The 22,421-nt window shown below is 27.8% G+C and overlaps 1 protein-coding gene across 6 annotated transcripts in view; it reads right to left on the reverse strand.

The window, feature by feature from the left end:
- Positions 1 to 316: 316 nt before the first annotated feature.
- Positions 317 to 22,421, reverse strand: part of LOC135929152 (glycosaminoglycan xylosylkinase-like) — a 30,545-nt gene continuing 8,440 nt past the window's right edge. The window contains exons 1-6 of one of the 6 annotated variants that reach the window (XM_065465672.1): positions 20,804 to 20,886; positions 18,026 to 18,153; positions 16,983 to 17,063; positions 1,336 to 1,445; positions 1,121 to 1,292; positions 317 to 1,078 (exon numbers count right to left, since the gene is read on the reverse strand). In XM_065465672.1, coding sequence (XP_065321744.1) covers positions 454 to 1,078; positions 1,121 to 1,292; positions 1,336 to 1,445; positions 16,983 to 17,063; positions 18,026 to 18,111 — 1,074 coding nt within the window. In that variant the 5' untranslated portion in view covers positions 18,112 to 18,153; positions 20,804 to 20,886 and the 3' untranslated portion in view covers positions 317 to 453. Of the gene's footprint in view, positions 1,079 to 1,120; positions 1,293 to 1,335; positions 1,446 to 16,982; positions 17,064 to 18,025; positions 18,154 to 19,090; positions 19,132 to 19,237; positions 19,365 to 20,803; positions 20,887 to 22,421 lie in introns of those variants that run through there. The other 5 variants (XM_065465673.1, XM_065465674.1, XM_065465670.1 and 2 more) reach the window with 5 other exon arrangements.

Genomic DNA, 22,421 nt, shown 5'->3' on the forward strand with positions numbered 1-22,421 from the left:
GTTTTTAAATAATAAAATTAAATCTATATATTAAGTAATAGAATTATGAAAGAAATCGTTCAGGGGGCAATACAATTTATTTTTAGTTCAAGGGGATATTAAGGAGCTATTTAAAAAAAAATTTGCTTCAAAGGGCTATTCAAACTTTTCAGAGGGCTCGAGCTCCTATGCGCCCCTCCCTAGTGACGCCACTGGCTTACTCTATATAAAAAATTCACTAAATCTTCTATATAAACAGCATTCTCTATAATTGTTTTCCCTATAAAATGCATTCTCTATAAAATACATTCTCTATAAAAACATATAACCCGTTTTTATTTGATCACCATAATATTCATGTATTTTTAAAATGCTCATATCAATTTCAATCAATAAAGAATTAACAATAATAATATCGTCATAATTGGTTATACTCCCTTTGGTTTTTAATTATCGATAATCTTTTGCATTGTTTTACTCGTCTGCTATGAACATGTATTTGTATTTATGTTCTAAATTTTCTATATCAACTAGAGTATTCATATAGTTAAGATTTGTAAAACCGTTATTAATCAGGCAATGGTTCACCAAAGATATAATGATATTTAACCGCCTGTTGATTGCTATATAATATTGTGGATGTAATAAATTTGGAATATCTTCTGAATTCAATATAGTTCTTAAAAGCATCGAGAATGAATATCTTTCAGAATTTAAAGATATGTTATCCGAAACCTGAGATTGAGTAGAATTTATATTAATAAGGCTAAACGAAGCTAATTGTATTAATCGCCGCCATGTTTTTAATCGTAATATGCAACAATTATATAGTGGAGCCAATATACTAAATTCATCATGTTTATAAGTACCAAAACTTTTACCATTGTCTAAGAGAGTCATAAAGATTTTATTTAAATTTGATGAAATAGATGGTTGATTTATAGATAGAAATTCAACATGATGCCTATCACTGTTTCCTATTAGAAAGTCTAATATGCATGAATCAATTAAATCTAATAGATTAGGTAATTTATTAAATATATTTAAAGGATGACTATTTTGGCGTACTAATCTACAAAATTGGGGATCATATTCCCACCTTGTTAAAAAAGATATCAAATAAATCATTAATTTATTTTACCTTGCCAAATAATTATGTTTGTAACTGCGAATCCATGGATTAACATATTTTGTCAATTTAGCATGTGAAGGTAAAAATAAACTTATCGATGCCTCTAAATTAGAATGAGCTTTTATACAGACAGACTCATTTTTATTACAATAATAACAAACACCATAAAAGCAAATATCGCCTTTTACAAAAAAATAAAAATATAAAATGATAAAAATATTTACTATGTTTCCGATAAAAAGTATGGGATAACTGTATATTTGATTTCGCTTTTAATTCTGTAATATTTATTAGTCTCCCAGTTGTTAGAGGTACTTTATTAAAGCCTAAAAGACTAAGCAAATTTGAATAAATAAGATAAATTTGAATAAATACAAACAATTATTTTTGTAAAAATATATATTTTTGTTTGTAAATGTATTATTTTGAAATTATATATAAACTGAAATCTAATCGAAATAAATTATTATATATAAAACAGAGACCTGGGCTGGGCCGTATTTTAATTTTTTAAATATACCCGAGCCGAGCCATATATTTTAAAACCAAATATTTTAAATAGTTATTGTTAGCTATAAAAATTAAATATAAATAAAAAATATTTTTAAAAAAAGGGCCGGGCCTGATAATTTTTTTAAAGAAATAATCCGTGGCAAATCGTCCTAAAAATATAAAACCTGAGCCGGGCCGAAAAATTATTAAAAATAATCTGGGGCCGGTGTAACATGATAAGATATTACTATGATAAACTAACTCTCCCTTTGATAAATAGTATTAAGGAGGAAGTTCATTACTAACCAAGATTTTCTTAACAATGTAAATTGACAGGGAAAGTTAAATGATCTTGTGTTTATTTTATTGCTGAAATTTTTGTAAATTTCAGTTTTGATTTCAAATTTGATTTTTGAAATTTAATTTTGAATCGAATTTTAATCTTATTTATAAAGGAATCCACATTTCAAAATTATATATGAAGTTATCAAAACACTCCAATCCACATTACATAGAAAAAAAAGTATTCAATTCCTAACTCATATATTAAGAAACCCCAACTTAATCCATGACGCTTTAACATGGCTTTTTACTTGTAAGGAAAAGACTTACAGCAGGTACAAAACATTTTGGTTTAACCGAGAATTGAAAGACGTTTCCGATTTCAAAATAAATTGAAAACAATTCACAAAATTAAATAATAAAAAATGTATAAAAAATAATTTTTAAGATAAAATCAAGCTATCTAAAATAATACCCCCCCCCCTTTCGCTAATCTACTCATTAACCTATTCAACTACTATAAATATGATGCTTATACATTTGACAAATTACAGGTTTATTTTAATCATACTTTTAACTCATTAAATACTGAATTTAAGTCAGTTGTAACCCTGTCCCTAATACAATTAAATATAAACATAGCAGTTGCCCATTCTCTTTCAATCAATTCACAGACGTTTAAATAATAGTCATTGGACTATTTACGTTGTTGCCCACAAAAGTGCAAAGGGCTTCTCATATTTTTTCCCCTAAATTCTTTTATTAAAATTAGTGTTGTTAAACGGCTTGATTTGAGCCGATTTATATAAACGCCCCTAAATTCTTTTATTAAAATTAGTGTTGTTAAACGGCTTGATTTGAGCCGATTTATATAAACGTTATCCCAACATTTTATTCAGAAAAGTATTACTAAGCTTAAAGATTTTGGTCATAGATGGCACAAAGGTTTGGACATCTATTAGTGAAATCTCGAGGGTTAAGCGATATTTTTTTGGCTAAAATATTGAGTTAGCTATTTTTAAAATAGGCTTAAATCGAGCCGTTTAGCAACAATAATTAAAATCCAATTAGATGGAAATCAGACCTAGCGTAGCTCTATACCTATAACGGTTAGAGGGCGAATGTGCTTAATCACGTAATTATAAATGAAACGCTAATCAGTAGAAAAGTACCAATTGTTAAAATTGAGAAATAGACTTATAATTATACCTAAAATGATACAAACTTAGAATTATACTTAAAATTTACATTTGACAAAACTGGGCAGAGACCTTTAATAATTTTAACCTTTGGTGAAGTAATTTCACCCTTAAGTCAGCTACAGAAACTTTTAAGTTTGCTCCATGAATTGTAAATTTTTATAGTGCTGAAAGATTATATGCAACCATTTTTATATATTGGTTCATATGTTACTATTAAATTATTTTAAAATATATTGTTGTAAACTATTTAATAAGATTAAATTTTTTTATAACAAAACACATAATTTTCTATGACAATACTTAATTAACCCTTGAGTGTATTCAAAATTTTAGCCTAAAATATATATTAAAACCACCTTACGGTAAAATATTTATAAATTTTGAATAAGATTTTTAAAAATATTTATATAAATAGGATTTTTTAATTCTAAATATTTTCTATTCAATCATAATAAAGTTTGGAATATTTAATTAACCTTGAGAAGAAAAGTGGTTTTAATTCATATTTCTACCTAAAGTTTGGAATGCATTCTCACAATATTAACATATTTTAATTTTTTTTGTGAAATATTTATAATTTTTGTAAAAATATTTTTATAAGATATAGAATATTAGGTTAGGGTACCTTTTCAGGGGCAATTATTTTTGTTATTTTTTAATGTTATTTTTTGTTATTTTTTAATGTTATTTTTTGTTATTTTTTTATGCGATTTTTTGTTATTTTTTTATGCGATTTTTTTTATGTAATTTTTTTATGAAAACTATTGTTTTTATGTTATTTTTTTATGATTGGTTCATTTTCTTATTGGTTAATTTTTTATTTAAGATATTTTTAAATTAATATATCTTTTTTTATTTAAGATATTTTAAAATAATTTTTTCTAAAATTTAAAATTCGTACAATTATTTAAAGGAAGTGATGGGGGCAAATAAGGGGGAAGGCTAGGGGTAAGGGGTAAAATTATTAGATTATGTACAATGCGGGTAGGTTTGGGGTTAAATTTTTGATAGATGAAACTTCGCTATTTAAAATTTATTTGGTTGATTCTTTCTATACAAACTTAATATGATTCCCTCTATACAAACTTAATATGATTCCTTCTATACAAACTTAATATGATTCCTTCTATACAAACTTAATATGATTCCTTCTATATAAACTTAATATGATTCCTTCTATACAAACTTAATATGATTCCTTCTATACAAACTTAATATGAATAATTTTTTCTAAAATTTGTATAAAGAATTTAATTTTTTTTAGTGATAACACTATAATTAAAGGAAGATTCCAAAAATAAATAATTAAGCATAACAATCGAAATAATTTATTCATTAAATTGAAATATACTATTAAAATTTATACAATCATTAATAAAATGAATAAAAACATCAAAACGATTTAATAATCTATATTTTCGAAAATATCTATATTCAAGAAGATATTCATGAATATTATCCCGATCCCCATGTCTTTTATAATTTGCCTTTAGATCCTTCAAAAATATTCATTTTAAAAAAAATGGAAGGAATTATATAATATATATTGGAACTAAAAAAAAGGGAACCAAAAAAAGATTTATACCAATCTTACCCCTAGCCTTCCCCCTTATTTGCCCCCATCACTTCCTTTAAATAATTGTACGAATTTTAAATTTTAGAAAAAATTATTTTAAAATATCTTAAATAAAAAAAGATATATTAATTTAAAAATATCTTAAATAAAAAATTAACCAATAAGAAAATGAACCAATCATAAAAAAATAACATAAAAACAATAGTTTTCATAAAAAAATTACATAAAAAAAATCGCATAAAAAAATAACAAAAAATCTAAAAAAATAACAAAAAATAACATTAAAAAATAACAAAAATAATTGCCCCTGAAAAGGTACCCTAACCATATTATTTATAATATAAATTTTTATTGTTAAATATCTTCTATTCAATCATAATAAAGTTGAAATATTAAAAGCATAATAAAGTTGAAATATTAAACATAATAAAGTATTGTAATAAATTATAATGAAGATTTTTTTTTTAAATTTTCTATAAAATATATGATAAAATATAATTCTCAATAAATATTAATAATTTATTAATCGCATAAAAATCTAAAAATGCAGAAATTAACTCTACGTTATTAAAATCTTATGGAACTAGTTACTTGTATATAGTTATTTTAACAACACTATTGGTGACAAAGAATGAGACAAGATGTTTTTGACTTTGTTATATGCTGCGATCTTTGTCAATAATCAAATATCAACAAAAAAAAGCTTAGAAGTGTAGTTGTAGATGTAGGAATATATTGTAATATACTATTTATACATTATGAATTACTATATTCGTCAATTAGATATGGTTATAATGATTAAATATATATTTATGATTAATATAATATTGGGTGATGTTAACTATCTAGCACCTATAGTATCAATTATAATTATAATTTCCACAATTGATTCCATATGATTAATAACTTGTGAATATATATATTAAAGATTGAATAAACTGTGCATGTATAGTTTAGCATAAGCGGATTAGTTTATAGTCTATTCCCATTCCATTATAAATAAACGAATGGTGGTAGATTAGAATGGATTTAAATATATTGCAGTAGATTATTTTACAAAATGTCGAATTGCAGCCCTTAAATGATAAAACGTAACATTCAGTGATTCTTTTTATATAAGTTATTATGCAGACATCAGGGACAAGGTCTGATATATATATAATAGCCGAATTTATTTAGCAAATTTAAATACAAATTAATGCTCTGGGACACAAGTTTGTGAATGAAGTGAAACTATATCACAAACGAGTGGGAACACAGAAGAGGGTGACAAATGCTTAACATCCTCAGGCTAATGGCAAGAGTAAATTACACTCTTCAAAATTCTCTTTGAAGTGTATAATATAAAAGATAATCATACAGATTGGTCAGATGTTTTATCTAGTATAGGATTTGCCTACAATATATCAAGGCATGAGTCTCTCCCAAAATCCTACCTTCAGTCTCATCGTGGCGGGGGAGTGGCAACGTCTTTTGGTGGCTAATGGAGGCTAAAAGGTTCCTTGTGATCTGGGTCTAGAATAGGATCACCGTCTCCTCGACGGGGTGTAAAAACCCCTTAAAGAGGTTGATGTCAGGAAGGGCATCCGATTGTAAAAACCTTGCTACAAAATTTCCCTATGGTTACAACAAAGCATGGGCGGGGTACAGCCCAAAGTACCCCGTGGGCCTCCTCATCCGCCTACGACAAAAAAAAGGATGGGAAACCTGGTGGAACCACTATTCATGAAAATGAAACTTATGACGGCCATAAACGACCTGATAAAAAGTGGAGAAACCAGTTTACGGGTGATCGAGTTAGGGTCGCGACATGGAATGTTGGGAGTATGACGGGAAGAGCGGGAAAAGTCGTCGATGTATTGCACAGAAGACATATAGATGTGTGCTGCATACAGGAGACTAGATGGAAAGGAAATGGGACCAGAATGATTGGCAAGACTAGCGAAAAGTATAAATTCTTTTGGCAAGGAGGTAATGATGGTAAGGCTGGAGTTGGGGTATTGGTTGCGGAGAAATTGGTAGAGTCGAAGTGAGAAGGCTAGACAACCAGATAATGGTTATCAAGATGATTTTTGGTAGAAAGCTATATAATATTATCTCGGCATATGTTCCTCAGGTTGGAAGAAGTGAAGAAGAGAAAGATATATTTTGGGACAGTCTATTGGGGGTGACATCGAGACTGGCAAATGAAGAGGGGATTATCCTGGCTGGTGATCTGAATGGACATGTGAAAGCGAGTAGTGAGGGTTATGAAGGAGTATATGGAGGGTTCAGTTACGGCATGAGAAATTTGGAAGGAGAGAGGATTTTAGATTTTAGTGATGCTATGGATATGATTGTCTGTAATACAATGTTTAAGAAAGAATCAGAGAAGCTGGTGACTTATAAGTCGGGTAGTACCAAAAGTGCAGTGGATTACCTGTTATTAAGGAGATGTGATCGATGTATAGTAAAAAATGTGAAAGTGATACCGAGAGAGGAATGTATAAATCAGCATCGACTAGTTGTAGAAGATCTCACTTTTAAAGGTGCCAGGGTCACTAAAAAAAGTTTGTCCCAAGGCTGAAGGTTTGGAAATTGAAGGAGGAGTGCTAGACGTCAATTCAATATAGCATTGGCGATTAGGGAGGCGGAGGTGGCACAAGCATCTGGGGTGAATGACAAGTGGGAAGCCATGAAGAAAGCTTGGGTAATGACAACTGAGAAGGTATGTGGATGAACAAAAGGGCCGTCCAGACATAAGGAGACTTGGTGGTGGAACCCGGAGGTAGCGAAAGCCATGGATGAGAAACGGAGGTGTTTCAAAGTATTGTATAATAGCAAAGAAAATAGTGATAATGATATTTACAAGATGGCTAAAAGAAATGCTAAGAAATTAATAGCGAAAGCTCAAGAAGAAAAAAGACACGAGTTTGCTAAAGAAATGGAATGCGCTGATGGAATTGGAAATATGGTTCGAATGGCAAAACAGATGTCAAAAAGAGGCAGGATGTGATAGGTGTAAAGTGTTTGAAAAATATGGAAGGAAAAATGGCGATTGATGGTAGTGGTATTAAGAACACCTGGAAGATTTACATGAAAGGACTTTTGAATGAAGAAAATGAATGGGATAATAATATTAATTGTGCAAAGGTAGAAGGTCCAGGGTGTAAATTTGGCAAGGACGAGATAAAGAGAGCAGTGAAAAAGATGAAGAAAGGAAAGGCATCGGGTTTAACGATGGTGGTATCAGAGATGTTTAAAGGTTCTGATGATTTAGGGATTGAATGGTTAATGAATTTAGCAAATCAAATTGTCACAGAAGGTACTATTCCCGAGGACTGGCGAAGAAGTATAATTATCCCAGTATACAAGGTGAAAGGTGATCCTTTAGATAGCGGGTCTTACAGAGCTATTAAACTCTTGGAACATGCAATGAAAGTATTTGAGAGTGTTAGAGAAGCGGTTAAGGGAACAAATTAAAATTGATGAAATGCAGTTTGGTTTTACATCGGGAAAAGGCACGACAGATTCAATTTTTGTGGTGAGGCAAATTCAGGAGAAGTATCTTGCGAAGGAAAAGAAACTCTATTATGCTTTTGTTAATTTGGAGAAAGCATATGATAGGGTGCCGCGTGAGATTACTAGATGGGTTGGGAAAATCAGGTGTGGAGGAATGGTTGGTTACCGCAGTGATGGCAATGTATGTTGGAGCACAAACAGCAGTACGGACGGATTATGGTGATAGTAGACAGCTTTGAGGTGAAGGTAGGACTTCATCAAGGATCCGTGCTGAGTCTATTATTATTTATCTTAGTAATGGATGTGGTGGCTATAGAAATGCGTGAAGGACTTCCATGGGAGATATTATATGCAGATGACCTTGTATTAATGGCAAACAGTGAGGGAGAATTGAGGGATAAAGTTAGTAAATGGAAGATGACTATGGAAGCAAAGGGCCTGAAAATGAATGCATCAAAAACAAAGGTGATGATTGGTGGGGAAAATCTAAAGATGGAGGAATCCGGTAAGTGGCCTTGTGGTGTATGTGGGAAAGGAGTTGCTAGAAATTCAATCCAATGCACCAGATGCCAGAAATGGGTACATAAAAGATGTAGCGGGAAAAAAGCAGTTTGATGTTAGAAAGAATGACCTTTATTTGTAGAACATGCATGAAAGGGATACATAATAATGATAACCTAAAAAATGGTGGTCTGGATATTGGCAATGGGTTAACCCTAGAAAAAGTGGTTAAGTTTTGTTATTTAGGTGATATGCTAAACGCAGATGGTGGTGTAGATTCTGCCGTTGTTGCAAGGATCAGACAAGCTTGGAAGAAGTTCAGAGAGATGTCGTCTATTCTTACAAATAAAAAAGTTTCTCTGAAGTTAAAAAGGAAAGTTTACGTAAGCTGTGTGAGGAGTTGTTTAGTTTATGGCGGTGAAACATGGGCAATGAAAGCGACTCACGAAGCCAAATTAGAAAGAACAGAGATGAGGATGGTTAGATGGATGTGTGGGGTATCTCTGAGAGAGAGAAAAACTAGCAAAAAATTGCGAGCAAGATTAGGTATAGAAATGATTGGTATGGTAATGCGACGAAATAGACTAAGATGGTTTGGGCATGTTGAACATATGACAAAGATGACTGGGTAAAGAGATGCACAATGATGGAAGTAGGAGGATCAAGACCTAGAGGAAGACCCAAGATGACGTGGACAAATGTGATAGCGGCGGATATGAGAAGCATGAATCTTACAAGTATTGATGCTCAGGACCGTCAAAAATGGAAAAGAAAAATCAGAGGGAAAACTGGCCTACCCGGGTAAACCTGGAAATCGCCATAAAACCGAGAAGAAGAAGAAAAATATCAAGGCATGAGTCCTCAAAATTTACATGATTTATAGCAGAAAAGCTGTAATGCCTTATGAGGTATGATTGAGATCACTATTTGTACAAGAATGCTTCATAATATTTCATATTATTATTTAAGGTTGACCAAGATAGATCTTGATGTTCAATCAGACACGGATAAGAAAGGTTATAATATAAAATTATTTAATATGTATTCTTTTTATATATAGATATATTTGATGAAGATCCAAGAAAAGATATTATATTTTAAAATCAAAATGTGTAAAAATATAGTTAGAGAGGAAGAATATATAGGGGCACAAATCAGGGTTAAAATTGTCGAATACGTGTTTTGAATTAATGATAATTTTAAAGAAATTAATTTGAATATAAAATTTGTAAAGATAATTGAAAAATTGTAAAGGTAAAATTGAAAGTTTTAAATTGTAAGCAAATTAAAGGACAAATTATAAAATAATTATCTAGGTTATGTAAATTTTAATAGTATAAATATAAAAGAAGAAAAAGAAAAAGAAATCTTTTTATATATAATTTTTAGTTTGATTTTATTTTTAGTTGATTTATTTTAGTTTTATTTATATTTTTACGTTTTAGTTTATTTATGTTATTTTAGATTTTGATTATATTTAATAAATTAAATTGGCATCTTCAATTCATGTTCATATTAAATTTTCAACTTCTAACAAATATTAATTAATTATCAAATTTAGAAATTTTTGTGGACACAATAACACCAAAGAAAATTTGTGAACATTTATTGCCCATAAATAGGAGCTGAAGTGGTATATTAAAAGAGATTTTTACAGCAGATCACATTGTTGGCGATGGGAGGTTAGTATCTTTATATAATATTTAATTGTTTCACATGTTTATAGATGTATAAGTAAGGAAATATCAAATAACTTGGATAATTATCTAAGGGAAGAATGAGTTGTTTTTATAAAGAACGAAGATTTAAAATAAGAGGCTGGCAGTTCTTTGTAAATTGGAAATCCGAAAATATATAGAATATCGTGTAGAGGATTAGCTAGTTAACAGAAATGTTAATGGAAACGGTGTCTGAGCTACAGATGTGGAATTAATATCTTAGGCCACATTGTTGCAGACCAATATATTAATTTATTACAATATAAATTAACTTATTATTCACCTATAAATTTTTATGATAATAAAATTTTTAAAGAAAATATATATTTATATGATCAAAATAACAATCATTTAGTTAGAATTATTTCCATGTGATTAATATCTAATTTTTTAATTCTATATTTATAGCAATATTTTTATTATTCCATTATATTTATTGAAATTTATTTGAAAATACAATTGGTAAGCCTCTCTTTTTTAAATGCTATTTAATCGCGAATTTATATTTCGTTACATCTTTCTTTCTATTATGTTTTATTAATAGTTATTTTTATAAAAAGCAAAATAATTATTATACATCTTATTGATGAATGATATGTAATTTTATGTTTAAATATGAATAAATTTAGCCTGCCTAGTATATATAAATTTTTATCAAACTTACTTTTTTTTTAATAAGCTTTAATGTTTTAGATGTTAAATAAGTTAACGCTAAATTCTTTATAGATTAAAAAATTTTAAAGTATCGAAAATAAAACTTATCGTATCGTATCATAAGCTGGAGAGACATCCTACGATTAAGTGGGCACTCCACCGCCCTATAGATACCGTCTTCAGTGCATAAATTTGCTTCCACTGTTTGGCAGTAAATTTTCCCTACTGTCAGGGTAAGTTTAATTTAAGATGACTTATAGTACCTCTTGTAGATAAGCTAGGGTCCACTAATTGACAGTAATTTACCCCGCTGTCAGGGCCCGTTTAATTTAAGAGGACTTACGATACCTCTTGTGGATAAGCTAGCATCCACTAAATTGATAATGATTATATTATTAATAGGGTAAGCAATAAACAATATTATATATAGTTTAAAAAAATGTTATTATAGAAATATATATAGAAAATAAGTAAATGATAATGATAAAGGTAGTATTAGAATAGGATAAAAAAAAAGGAAAAAAAAGGTTGATGTGATAAGAAAAAATTTATGAGTAAATTGGTTAATTATATTAAGGGAGAAAAAGGAGAGAATGGTAGATTAAATAAATAAATAGTAAATGATAAATTATTAATAATATATAATTATTATAAAAATTTATGATATTTGTTAAGAAAAAGAAAAGCATACGATTTGATATTTGTTAAAAAAAGGAAAAAAGCAAGATCCGTGAAGTTGGCGTAACGATGTGAGGATCAAATAACAAAACCTATGCCAATATTTAGAGTCTTAATTGATCCTAATTGATCTTCAAACAAAACATCAGCGGAATCAAAGGTTAATGAGTTATACACTTTCTAAAAATAATTCCGCTAACTTTACGCTTTTAAAACGGATATAACTCGGTTACGGTTAGTGATACCGATATCCGGTTTGGGGTAATTCCATCCAAATCAATAACTTTTCGGCCCGACCTTTTTAATTTCGATAATGCTGAGAGAATATCATTTGAAAGCATCGAATCCAAGATTTTAGCTTCCTAGTACTCATAGTTCCAGAGATACAATGGTCAAAAGTGCCAAAAATGACCTTTTTTCGAAAAATACGATTTTTTGAAATTGAGATAAGTTAAAAAATAATGATTTTGAAAATATAAGTTATATGTCATTTTGTAACTCTATGAAAGGCCTTTTATTAAATATTAAGGATTTTCTTGAAATAATATTGTTGCAGTTTTTATTTACGTTATATATTTTAAATATAAAAATTCCAGGTGTTTCGCTTTCCAAATTTTTTTGAATTTAATATTTACTTATTCTTTAACCTTATATCTATTCATAAAAAATTTTTAACTTGGGACAGCCATGGGTTGTTTAGTTATTACGATTTAAAAAATCAAATAATAAATATTTTTTTCAAAAATAGATGGCGCTCCTTTATAAAATAACGTATTTTGTTATAATTTTTATTTTTTTAAACTTTTTTTCACTTTTAAACATAAATAATAAGATTTTCCAGCATTACTATCAGGAAAAAATATTATATAGATCGTTTGATAGGCTTACTTATTATTAGAGATCTGCAAAGTTAGGCCCGGCCCAGACGGGCTTTGGGCTTAATTCTATTTAAAATAATAGGGTTCGGGCCGGGCCTAATATTTTGAAAAAAAAATCGGGCCGGGTCGGACCTTGGAAACTTCTTTAAATAAATATAAATTTATCAATTTTATATTGAATTTTTTATGTAAAATAAAAATATTTGATTTTATTTATTGATACTAAACGACATATGTCTATTATATTGAGTAATTATAAAAATTAATTCCTATATAAATTCGGGCCGGGCCGGGTCGGTAACTGTTTTTAAAAAAAATTCGGGTTCGGGTCGGGCCGGCAAAACTTTTTTAAAAAAAATTTCGGGCCGGGCTTGAAAAATTAGGCCCGATGCAGATCACTACTTATTACTATTGCTATATTGATAACTTGTAAAAATTAGTTTTTATAATAAATGATTAAATTACCTAAAAAGATAGTTAAAATTCCGATATCGCATACAAGGAAATATAATAATTAATTGTTGAAAGATAAAAGCTAGTTTCATGTACCTGCCCTAATATTAATTAATTTTTATTATTTATAATTTATAAATATAAATGCGTAAATCCATTTAAAGAATCTAAACACTTTAATTATAAAAATAACCTGCGTGAAGTCATGACGTGGATGACACAATATCCAAACATTGAGGCGGAACATTATATTTGTGATAAATGCCGTAAAAAGTTATCACAAAAAAATATCGAAAAAAATAAATTATGATAGTGAATATGTAAATAACAGCACAGCATCAACATCAATAGATAAAATCAATATAACTTTAAATGAAATAGGAATATCTCCTATTAATAAGAAAAAACTAACCGAAAAAAATTATCCAAAAAAGGCAGCAAAAATAACAAAAGCGATTACAGATATAATAATTAACAATCCAGATTCGGATACGAAAGATAATAATGATATACTCAATAACATGAAATTACAATATCCCAATTTATCTAAAAATAAAAAATATCAATTGCTGACCATTCTGCCTCCTAATTGGAGCGCAAATAAAATAAAAACGCCATTCAACGCTACATATCATATGGCATATAATTCCAATATCATTTTAGAAGAAAAGAGGATTCTTTCAACTCCAAATCGAAAGCCTGCAAAATATCTCAATCAAAAAACAGTTGATATTGTTAAAAAAAATTTTTGCAGTGATGAAGTTAGTAGTATTACCAGGAAAAAAAGATTGCATATCTATCATTGAAAAGGGGGAACGAGTGAACGCTCAAAAAAGGTTAGTTCTTAATAATTTGAAAGAATTATATAATCATTTTAAGGCGAGTAATTCAAACTTAACAAATGGATTTTCGAAATTTGCTAGCTTAAGACCAAAAAATTTTATATTAGCAGGGGCTAGCGGAACACATAGTGTATGCGTTTGTAGCACACCAGAATATTAAACTTATGATTTTAGGCTGTGAATTAGCAACATTGACTAAAAATGGTGAGGATACATTAACAACTTATAGAGATGTTATAGACACAATGATTTGCAATCCCCCGTTACCCACAAGTTATTTTGGTGACTGCAACTAATGTCAATATATCCACGTGAAGATCCTTTAATTGAGGATCTGATAATCGATGAGATTAGAGGATATGTAACATGTGCATATGAAAACGATTGGTGGTTAGGATTTGTACAAGAAGTGAATGTAATTAGAGATGAAGTAAAAATTAATTTTCTTCACCCTAAAGGACCAGCAAATTCTTTTGTTTATCCAGCTGCACAAAATATCCTTTTCATACCAAAAAATAATATTTTAACAATAGTTAGCCCATCAACGGCTATTGGGCGTACATATAATTTATAGCAAAACGAAATTTTCATGGCGTCAAAAAAACTAAATTTAATGAAAAACCGAAAATAGGTAATATCTTTCATAAATTTTAATTTATCTATTATATTTTTAAAATTTATAAAATAATTTTTCGAAAATTAAAATTTTTTATAAAAAAAATGATTATAACCGCAGCTAAATAATCTCATTCCATGATATTAATGCTGGAAAATCTTATTATTTATGTTTAAAAGTGAAAAAAAGTTTAAAAAATAATAATTATAACAAAACACGTTATTTTATAAAGGAGCGCCATCTATTTTTGAAAAAGAGAAAATATTAAATACAAAAAAATTTGGAAAGCGAAACACCTGGAATTTTTATGTTTAAAATTTATAACATAAATAAAAACCGCAACAATATTATTTCAAAAAAATCCTTAATATTTAATAAAAGGCCTTTAATAGAGTTACAAAATGACATATAACTTATATTTTTAAAATCATTATTTTTTAACTTATCTCAGTTTCAAAAAATCGTATTTTTGGAAAAAAGGTCTTTTTGGCACTTTTGACCATTGATATCTCTGGAACTATGAGTACTAGGAAGCTAAAATTTTGGATTCAATGCTTTCAAATTATATTCTCTCAGCATACAAAATTTTATCGAAATTAAAAAGGTCGGGCCGAAAAGTTATCGTGGTATGGAATTACCCTTTGGAGATCATTAACGTATATTGAATACTACATATTTGCTAAGTTTCAAATCATCATCTTTTTTACTTTCGGTTTTGACAAAGTGCCAACACTTTTTTATTTTGCTCATAACTCAGTAATGGTTCATTCCGCTGCTTTCCAAATAGAAGATCAATTAGGATCAATTAACGGGCTATACAATGGTATAGGTTTCGGTAATTGATCCTCAAGTCGATCTGCTAGCTTAAATAATTCTGCCAACTTCACGTTTTTAAAACGGTTATAACTCGGTTACGGTTAATGATACGGATATGCGGTTTGGAGATTATTATGTACATATTGAATACTACATAATTGCCAAGTTTCAGAACATGATCTTTTTTATTTTCGGTTTTGGCAAAGTGCCAACACTTTCTAATTGATATTCAAGCCGTTTCGGCAGTCAAAATTCACACTTTCTTTATTTTGTTGATATCTCACTTTCCTTTAATTTTTTTGACATTCCGTTTAAAGAATTTGGAGGATCAATTAAGGCACTAAATATTGTATTAACTAAAAAATGATTGCTCGAATTTTAAATATTGGCAAAATGCCAAAACCTTTTTATTTTGCCTATAACTCATGAACGGTTCATTCCGCTGGTATGCGGTTTAAAGATTCTAGAGGATCAATTAACGTTCTACACTTTGGCATAAATTTCGGTAATTGATCCTCACTTAAAAATCCGCTAACTTCACGTTTTTAAAACGGTTATAACTCGGTTGCGGTTAGTGATACCGATATCCAGCTTGGAGATTATTAACGTACATATTGAATACTACATAATTGCCAAGTTTCAGATCATTATCTTTTATATTTTCGGTTTTAGCAAAGTGCCAACATTTTCTTATTTTGCTCATAACTCCGTAACAGTTCATTCCGCTGCTTTTCGGATAGAAGATCAATTAACGGGCTACACAATGGCATAGGTTTCGGTAATTGATCCTTAAATCGTTCCGCCAGCTTTAAAATTTAACACTTTCCTTATTTTGCTTATAACTCATTAACCTTTGATTCCGCTGATGTTTGGTTTGAAGATCAATTAGCATCAATTAAGACTCTAAATATTGGCATATTTGTTAATTGATCCTCACATCTTTCCACCAACTTCACGGACCTAAAAAAGCAGACGATTTAGTTTAAGGTTAGAAAATATCATGTAGAATGTTATATTGTTAATGTTAAGATTGTTTTTTTTAAGAATAATAAAAAAAATAAAAGATTAATTAATAAGGTCAGGGAAAAAATATTATAGAATATTATATTATAAAGATAAAAAAGAAAATTATTAATAGTGATTTAGTTAAGTATTGAGAAATAGTTGCTAATAGGTAATTTAGATAGGAAAAAATAATGTAATTTATATATATTGAGTGATAAGTAAACTTGTTAAGGAAGAAAAAAAATAAAGGTTAGTTATTTTTAGTGATTGGTGATTTGAAGATGTTTAAAGGAATATATATATAAAATACTAAAGATTAAAATTTTAACTATCTGTCAGTTATAAATGTCAATAATCGAAAATTAACTACCTGTTATAAAGTCAGTTTTACTAAATATTATCATTTTAACATCACAGGTCACAGTATTAATTAATAGAAACTTTTAACATAACCCGTCAGTTATAGATGCTACTAAATAGAAAATTTTAATATTGCAAGTCAGTCATAAGTGTCAGGATTACTAAAGGGAGTTAATTTAAACTTAAATTAAAATATAACGTTACACCGGGCCAAAAATTTTTTTAAAAAAAATCCGGGATGGGCCGGGCCTGCAAATGGTATATCTGCAGGTCTCTAATAAAAATTATTTAACATACCGATTTATGTAAAAAGCAACGATTTCTCCATTATGTCTATCTGCCCCCTGATATCCTAAAAATTCTTTGTTGCGATAATATCTGATTAGTAAATTATAATAAATAAAATTAAATGATATATAAACTCGAGATCTGCAAAAGTTAATTTTTTAAAAAAAAAATCGGGTTCGTACTGAGTAGAGCCTAATATTTTTAAGTGAATTCGGGCCGGGTCGCGTCGGGTCTAAGAATTTTTTTTAAATATATCTAAATTTATCAATTTTTTGTTGAATTTTTTATGTAAAATAAAAATATTTGATTTTATTTATAGAAACTAGACGCCATATAGCATATATCGTTTATTTTGAGTAATTATAAAAAATAATTTCTATATTTAAATAAATTAGGGCCGGGCCGGTAAATTCTTTCAAAAAGAGTTTCAAGTATGGGCCGGGCCGGACTAAAAAATAAGGCCCTACAGATTACTAATATAGACACCAATACTTTTTTAGGATCTATCTCAAGGCTGAGCAGTATGGCGAACTTATATTTAAAATACAAAACTAAATACAAATACTTTTTTATATTTGTATTTGTTTAAATAATAGAGTATATTTAGTATTTGTATTTTTCATACGAACAAAAAGTATCTCGTATTTATAACGATTTAAAATAAATATAAATACTTATAATTTTTTTTCATTATTCAAAATTTATTTATTAAACATTAATTTTGTTATCCGAATTAGAAAAATTTTTAGATAGTATCTGTTTCATTTTATTCTAGAGTGACGTACATACTGAAAGTGAAAGTGAATAAATAAAATAAATTACAGTTCTTAATAGAGTATTTTTTTATTTAGATATTATAATGTGTATAAAATATTTTTATCAGAATATTTTCTGGAAGACCCCCATATCCTTTATAAGTCATTTAACCATATTAAGAAAATTCTTCAAAATCATTAATATAGTAAAGCATGACTAATGCTAGATATCGTATCAACATATAGCAATTACTAAACAACGATCAATTTTTAAAAAAAGTAATAAGACCTATTTACATTTCTCCCAAGGATGGAACCACCAAGTTGGCTTTTGGAAAAAAAACATTATGGGATTCGAAGCCAGAACCTTCGGATTGAAACATACGCACTCATCCGACTAGGCCAGAGACGCGTTTCGAAAATGACTATTTATAAAATATGAATATTATAATTAAACATTGGTTATTTCGATCATATTTTAGTTGGCACTAACAGTAAAGTACAATGTAATTTGGGTGTATTAATCTTTTCTTTTAATTGCATACAAGCCTTCATTTATTTTATTATCCAAGTTACGTGGTAACCCTGAATTCATAGTTAGCGCGATTGGCTATGAATTCGTGCTAACTATGAATTTAGGGTAAGGGAGATCTGGCATAATAAATATATATGAAAAATTTAGTATATAAATATAATATCATACTTTATCTTCAGACTCATTTAACAATATTTTATAATAAATTAGAATCCTAATTAGACCTAAAAAAATTCGAATCGAAGCGAATAGTAAAATTATTCGTATTCGTTTAAATCGAATAATTCATTATTCGTATTCGTACGAATAATAAAATAATTATTCGATTCGATTAGAAAATTTTATTTAACCATAAATAAAAAAGATCGAATATTAAATTTATTTTGTAAAATTTAACACGAAGGAAGATAAACAAATTTTATTAGTAAGATAAAATAGAAACATATATATAGTATATATATAATGCAGAAAAATCAATATATCAAGAAAAATCTGATAACAACCAATTTTTTAAACACAAAGTTTTTCGGATTGTATCCTCTTATAAAATTCTTAAAAAAATTTAATGTCTAATTTAGTTTATTTAGCTTCATAAATTTATAAATTGCTGTGATTTAATTATTAAAATAATCATTTTAACATATAAGATAATTAAGATAATAATTTATAAAATCATTAAATATATAGTGATTAATTTTATATTGAAATAAGAATGTTTAACAAAAGAATAATTAAGATATTAATTTATAAAGTATTAACAAAATGGATGATGAAAAATTTAGATGTTAATACTAATTAAATTTGTATATAATTAAATATTTATATACCTAAAAAATGAAGGAATATAATAAGATAGGCCTTTTGGAAGTATTTCATATTTATAATAAAATTTTTAAATAATATATTATGGCCAGTTAAATAGCCAGTCAATACATACTAAGCTTTGACTGGCCAGAAAGACAACTTTCACATACTTTCTTGGTCCATCTCCATCATATTCAAATTCATAAAATAATTTTCGGAAGTAAATCTAATATTAAGAAGTTATTCGAATAAAAACAGCTGTTACAATTTTATAAATATAAAATGCTTCTTTTTCCACTAGGAAATTTTATTAAATAAAAATATTTTAAATAATTCCTTCAAATAATATATTATTTTCCAATATTTAGATTAGCTACAAAAATTCGAATCGAATCGAATAATTCGATCGAATAACAGATAAAAAATTATTTGTCGAATAATATATTTTCCTTATTCGTATTCGTAAAAATCGAATCGAATATCGAATAACGAATAATTCGTTTTAGGTCTAATCCTAATAATCTGAATGTTAGGATCCTCATTTCATTTCAATATTATGAATGTTCTCACTATTGTTAGTGTTATGACTTACTATGCAACCATTTTGTATCGCGTAAGATTTTTTTATTTAACAAGTGGTATAATTTTTGTTTTATTTCATATATATCGCGTAATATTTTATTCTTGTATTTGAATTATTATATAAAGAATTCATTTTTGATATCAATAAAATAGACTAGGGTCATGGCCCAAAAAAAATTAATGCTATATTTCCATGTTCTCTTTTTTGCCTGATTGAAAATCACAATAACACAAATAATTTAAATTTAAAAAAGTTTTTAAAAAAATCAGGGAGTATAAATAAACATAATTACAGTTATTGTTATTATTATTAAATTCATAACATTAAAACAATTATTTTGAGAGATATTTTCTTAATTCTATTGATAAGAAGTTGTACCACGACCCCGCCAAGGCTTAAAATAATATTTGCCATCAGACTTAAGATATCGGTACGAAAAAACATGATTTTGCATGAAACACTAGTAAATTATGAAACATAATGAAATTAAAGCTGAACCTTTGGCCAAGTGTAGACTAGATTTGTGTTTTAAAGAAAAGACAGATCAATAAAAAATTATGTTCGTCAAGCTGAAAAGTTGCAGACTTAGTAAAAGTCAATATTTAATATATTACCTATACAAGGCTGAAAAAACCCAAAATAGCAAGTGTTATTATTTTGAATGAGATTATTAGGTCTTGAATTATAAAAAACTATTTTAGCTGTTGAACTGATAAGCTAATTTTGCTCTTAAATTTTTTAAATTATGACTTTTTTCTGTAAATATTATTATTGAATTAATCTTAAACTTAATATTTTCTCTTCAAATTAATCTTAAACTTAATATTTTCTCTTCAAATTATTTAAAATTTATGAACACCAGAGTTGTTAAAGTAGAGCGTTATATTTTGTAACAATAGCTATTAAACGTGGTAATTTTTAAAAATAATGGTGGGAAGTAACGCGCTACTTACAAAAAATTATTTATTTACATATATAAGCATAATATTATAATTTTTATATTAATTTAATTAAAATATATTTTTAGCCTATGAACCTTCCTTAATGAATATTGAAGCTTAAAGGATCATTTAAAAATTAGAAAACATAATTCATTATTATCATTAACAAAATTTTTTATTTCTGTAAATTTCAAAAAGAAATTAATACCAACTTGATGTAAATGTTTGCATTGGTCCGATCTTTCTTTCTAAAATGGGACTGAACCATCAAACCGTTAAGTAAAGTGGAACCAGACCATAGGCCAAGTCTGGTCCTATCTAAAATATGTTTTTTTGTTAAGCTATAAAAGTTTTATTCTGCTTCAATTTATTAAAAATGAAATGTGAATTTACCGATATTTTAATTATTATCATCATATCATTTTTATTATATCATACAATATAACTACCTAATATTTCAAAATAATATTAAATCAATATTAAATTTATTGAATATATTATAAATCAATTTGCATATTTAATGAGATTTGATATATATATATATATATAATGTGATGGCTATAAAATATTTATAAATAAATATATTATCTAAATTTTTTATCCATGATTCAAATGTCAATCGCTTTCGAAAAGATACTTTAAGCTACTGATATAGCCAGTTGTGGGAGATAGTCCATTGCTATTTTGGCCAGAATTGGGATAGGTATTGATTCCCTTCCCACCAATCTAATATGTTGGAATTAATTGGATATAAAATATCGGATAAATAGCTTTTTTTTATTTATACCATCTTTCCCAGCTTCCTCTGATGCCCCAGTCCGCACGAGCCTATGACATTCTCTCCCTAGGATATTTAAATAAATCTATTGATTAATAAAATAAATATACATTTTGTTATATACTTTGTTTCCCATTATGTAAATAGTGTTCTAGAATATTTTTCATATATTTCTCTAAATTGAATAGAATGTTCAGAGGTGTTTAATAAATTAAAAATGTGAACCTAAACGAAAGGAACATTATAAAGAAATAGGAAATTTTAACTTTTTTAATTCTGGGGTCTAATAGACTGCCAATAAAGGACTCCATATTTAAAAATTTATGAATATAGTGGTCAACCTATTTAACGACTTTCATTGCAAAAGGCACATCGATAAAAGAGAGGAAAGAATTAGAAGTAAATGTACTTCTAATGTGTGTTTCTATGTTTTCCATCCAAGGCATATGCCTAAACAAGAAAGAGACCTTCTAAAAATATTAAATAAAAGATTAATTATTCTACCAATGGTAGGGTAGGAGGATCCAAATAAATTTAAGGGCTTTAATAAAGAAATTAGTTTCTATTTATTTTTACTATCATTTCTTAGAGAAATGTTGCCAAGTCTAAAATTCAGAAAACACACAATTTTTACTATCTCAAAATTCTAACAATTAAAAAAAAATATAATAGTATAGATTAAGAAAAATAAATTAGTCTACTGTAAGGGCAGGGCCTTGGTTTCAAAATCAGTTTGAAATTTTTGCCCAATTTCATTATCTTTAAGTAATGATCTATATTTTAAGTATTAATGAACTTTGATATATGTTGTAACCGTCCTTAATTTCACAATGTTCCTCAATACTCTTTAAAATATTCTGACAAATAATGTTTAACATACTTAACCAGACATCCACATGCTGCGACTCATGTAAGTAGACATTGGTTTCTGAGTTTCAAGTATATTAGCTGCATTATCAGTTGTTAATATTATAATTATTTCCTGCATTGACAATTAATTCAGAAACATTTATAGATATTTTCTGCTTTGTGATATAAGATACATAATTAAT

Source organism: Gordionus sp. m RMFG-2023, chromosome 4, assembly GCF_954871325.1.
Source record: "Gordionus sp. m RMFG-2023 chromosome 4, tfGorSpeb1-WG-v2, whole genome shotgun sequence".
NCBI classification, from domain to species: Eukaryota; Metazoa; Nematomorpha; class Gordioida; order Chordodea; family Parachordodidae; genus Gordionus; species Gordionus sp. m RMFG-2023.